This window comes from Octodon degus, unplaced genomic scaffold (genome assembly GCF_000260255.1).
Source record: "Octodon degus isolate 3935 unplaced genomic scaffold, OctDeg1.0 scaffold00205, whole genome shotgun sequence".
NCBI lineage: Eukaryota > Metazoa > Chordata > Mammalia > Rodentia > Octodontidae > Octodon > Octodon degus.
In genome coordinates, this window is record NW_004524781.1 from 1974172 (window position 1) to 1978369 (window position 4198).

Here is a 4198-nt window from a genome sequence, read left to right on the forward strand (position 1 = left end):
GAGGAGGCCCCGCCTACAGTCCGCAGCGGGCAGCAGTGCTTCGTGTGGACTCCACGTCAGTGTAGGTCAGTCCACAGACTCCTCCTTTGAGGCAACTGCAGAACATTCGATGACGTTTTCTAAAGTGTTGTTTTTATCATCCTGTGTGTCAAATTTGTATATTCTGTGAGACACTATTACATTGTCTTGAACCAACTTTAGTGGATGCCTTTATGGGCATTTTAGCATTGAAGAGTTGTTGCTCTAATTCCATGATTTTACTTCTCTTATTGCCTGTGTTTAGATTTAATGAGATTGTGTTAGGTTTGGAGCCAAATTTTAATACTTTGCTATGTCCAGTTTCAAAATCAGAAATCAAAATAATTTTTTTTTCGGAACTGGAGTTTGAACTCAGGCTCTTGCACTTGCCAGGAAGCACTTATTCTACTGAGCCATTTCCCCGGCCCCTCAAAATAATTTTTAATCTTCTATACAGTGTAGATACTTGCTAACTTAGTAATTTATGCACAACAAGTATTCTACTATTTTCTTCAAAGTCTCATGAACTGCCGACAAATGATCTTTGAAGTTTTATTTAAAAACTGTAACTTAAAAATATGCACAAGACAAGTGGCCATCTAGGCAGCCCTCCCCAGGCACCTCTCGCTGTAGCTGAGGGGGCTCTTTCTCTTTCTGGGCACAGACCTTGTGCTGCAGCAAGGCCTTGTTCAGGTAAAGGCTCACTTCGGTGTTCAAAAGAATCCAAACAATGAAAACTAGCCTTCGTGCTAAACCTTGTGTACTTTATCAGAGCACCCATCTGCGGACGATCAAGGTAGTTACCGTCTCGGACTTAATTTGGCCCTCCCACATTACTAGATTGAAGGGGCTCTTCTCCTCTTAAAAATACTGACTTAGACTTCACCACTGACTGCTTTTCATCTCTGGGAGATGCAGGACTGCAGAGAGAATTATGTATTAAAATGGGGTGAAGTGAGATTTTAAAATTTATAATGAAGAGATGACGGGGCGTGGAGGAATACAGTGCCATTGAGTTGTGGCGTTGGAGTTGACATTTTCAGTGCTGTGCTGTATGTCACTGACTAGCACAAATTATGGAAGTTTAATTTAGTAAAGTTAAATATAGCTGGGGGTGGTGGTGCAGGCTTGTAATCCTAGCACTTGGGAGGCTGAGGCAGGAGGGTCATGGTGAGTGAGAGACCAGCCTGGGCTATAAAATGAGCTTAGGTTGAATATAGATGAGTAATGGTGGCATTTTGCTAATACTGTCTTTGCTTGCCGTCTCATTTCTCTTAGGCTGGTGTCTCACGCATGCTACCCATTTTTCAAGGACCTAAATGCCACCAATGGGTGTGCCATGGCCAGCAGGCCTGACGGGCGAGGCAAGCGGCAGGCCACAACTCCGTGCCCCAACCACATCGAGAAGTCTAACAGGATCTACCAGTGCTCTCCCCCGTACCGAGTGTCCTCCAACGTACGTCTGCTTGGCCGAGACTGCGCGGAACACCTCTCAGGCACACGGAGGCTTGCTGTCCTTAGTGCCATTTGGAAGGGATTTAGAGCCAAGTGAGATGAGGCCCAACCTCCAAATTCTAACGCAGGCATTTGCTAGCATACGCTAAGATAAATGGCCTGCTGTCGAGTGCAGGCTTTGGTATTCTTTAACTGGGCGGTAGAGACCTTCAGTTTGGGTGACATCTTTCATATTTACATTAACAGCGTCAAGGATTGGCTTAAATTCAAACACCGCCCATGGAAGTGATTTTTTTTGTTATATTTACTGTGTGTGTGTGTGTGTGTGTGTGTGTGTGTGTGTGTGTGTGTATGTGTGTACACTAAAAAATTAAAAGCCACATCAAACTCTTTTCTCTGACTTTTTGTGGTAGGAGTTACTTTTCATATATCTTTTGCCACACTCCTCCAAGTTATTGAATTGAATGTAGCCACAATGGAGAAAATACTTTCTGTTCTCATGTGACATGTTACAGCCCAGACAAGTCATTTCACTGTCACCCCTTCTCATTTTCAACCTCCTGGAACTTTCAGGGGCAGCGAGCTGTCACAGAATGTGGTTCAGCATCGGCCCCTGTGGCTGTTCTCAGTGCTCCTGATGTACAAGTGTAGTCACTGTCCCCAGATGACAAGCCTTTTCCTACCTCTCTGCTAAGCTGTGTGAAGAGTCCTCTGCCTGGCCCACGTGGCTGCCCGCCACTCCTGGCGGTGCAGTGTCCCATGATGTCGAGGCCAGGACGAAATGTCCTGTTCTCTGTTAAATTTTCTTTGACTACTAGGTGGGATTAGTTTCTCTTTTTTATTTGCATTATAGGAGTTTATGTTTGTTTCTGTAACAAAATAATAATAATAGAATTAGTTGTGATATTGTCTCTCTGTACCACAAAGACCTAAGGAGCTTGGGATAGACGTGGGATCTATCTATGTTTCTGTTAATAGTTTCTAGTATATGACCTGTGCTCAGGGTGTACAGACAATGAATGAATGAATGAACAAATGAACAAATGAATGAATGAATGGAATCCATACTCCTCTGTTGTAGGAAAATTGGGTGCCAACACAGAAATCTATAAAACAATAAAGAAAAGAAATATATGAACCAATACTATAAAACAATAAAGAAAGCAACAACTGTTTTATAAGAAATAGTTTTCATTTTTTCTAGAAAAAACACAACTTTTACCAAAAGTCACTAAAATGTAATATATAGCTATGTAGCTATATTTATTAGTGTCAATTTTCACTTGAGGAAGCTGAATAACTTCGCGATGCATGTGCTTCGAAAATGCTTTTTTAAAAATGTATTTATAAATGTCAGCAGGGAGAATCATGTGTTGGTTTCTTCCTTAGTTTACCATAAACTTTGAAGTGGTTTTATTAATGTTTGTTTGCAGCCGCTGGAACATCATGTGTATAGTTTAGGTTGTAAGTCTTAGAACTGCAGAATTAACACCACTATCCCAAACTGATTAATAAATCATAAAATCTGTTAAAAAAAGAAATAGTCATACTGAAGTTACCAAGGAAACTCAAAAAGTCACTTTGTATGGTTCTTGTGATCAAAGACTGGTGGCTCCACTAATCTTCATGATTAACTTACCTCAATTTAAGTCACCATGGCTTCATTGATTTTGATGAACTCTTTCTTTGTCACCAAACATGATGACATTTCAATTCGACTTCACAATTGTTATTTACTGATACAAGTCAGTAAAACAAACGAGCACACCTTATCCTCAGCTACTTGGCTAGGTGATGCTTCCCTGTGAGCGGTTCCAGGCGTCAGTGGAGCGCCAAGTCGCTTTGGGTCACGCAGCGAGCACACTGGCTGTGTACCAGCTAGTGCTGCAAGCAGACAACAGACTGGGCAGGCCTCCCAGCAGCGACGGTACTCACTGATGCTTCTCCTCCTTCCAGGAAACGCAGATAATGAAGGAAATAATGAAAAACGGGCCGGTTCAAGGTAAGCCTGGACGAAGCGGGCCTTGTCTTGCTCATTTCTTTACTGAGCAACATTACTCTGACCTCATCTTCGAGGACTGTAAGGCAAGACACTGGGCAGACCGCTGAAGAGCTCAACAGTACTAAAATCAATGCAGTGAGAAGAGATTTGCTTGTCTGATTGTATCATTAGCTGGTACTTCATTTTAAGAAGCTAGACTCATTTCTGAATTGGATTGTGGAATGTTAACGGCACGTTCATGAAAAGGTGCTGAGCCTTTTCAAGGTGATTATGGACCAACAAGGAGCCACACCTGAAGTACCAAGAGATTAGTCTGCACTGAGGCTCATTTTATACATTTGATCATATTTAAGAATGGAACAGAGTGGTAGATATTTAATCACCTTTTGTTTAAATAGATTAGATAAGGAATTGCAAAAATTTGAGAATATGAGTGGAAACAAAGTATATACATTCCTTTTTCTATTAGCTGAAGAGAAATTAAGCTGAGTGTGATGGCATGTGCCTGTAATTCCAGCACTTGGGAGGCTGAGGCAGGAGGGTTACCATGAGTTTCAGCTAGCCTGTTACATGAGTTTAAGGCAAATCTGGACTACATAGTGGTGAGACCTTGTCAAGGGGGAGGGATGGAGGGAGAGAGAGAGGGAGAGAGGGAAAGGGAAAGAGGGAGGGAGTGGGGAAAGAGAGAGAGGTGGGCAATGGAGGGAGAGAGGGAGAGAGGGA

The 4198-nt window shown here is 42.4% G+C and overlaps 1 protein-coding gene across 1 annotated transcript in view; it reads left to right on the forward strand.

Moving 5' to 3' along the window:
- The window catches only part of Tinag (tubulointerstitial nephritis antigen), a 109890-nt gene that overhangs the window by 61647 nt on the left and 44045 nt on the right, over positions 1-4198 (forward strand). The window contains exons 7-8 of the mRNA XM_004644627.2: positions 1297-1474; positions 3430-3475. Coding sequence (XP_004644684.1) covers positions 1297-1474; positions 3430-3475 — 224 coding nt within the window. The remainder of the gene's footprint in view (positions 1-1296; positions 1475-3429; positions 3476-4198) is intronic.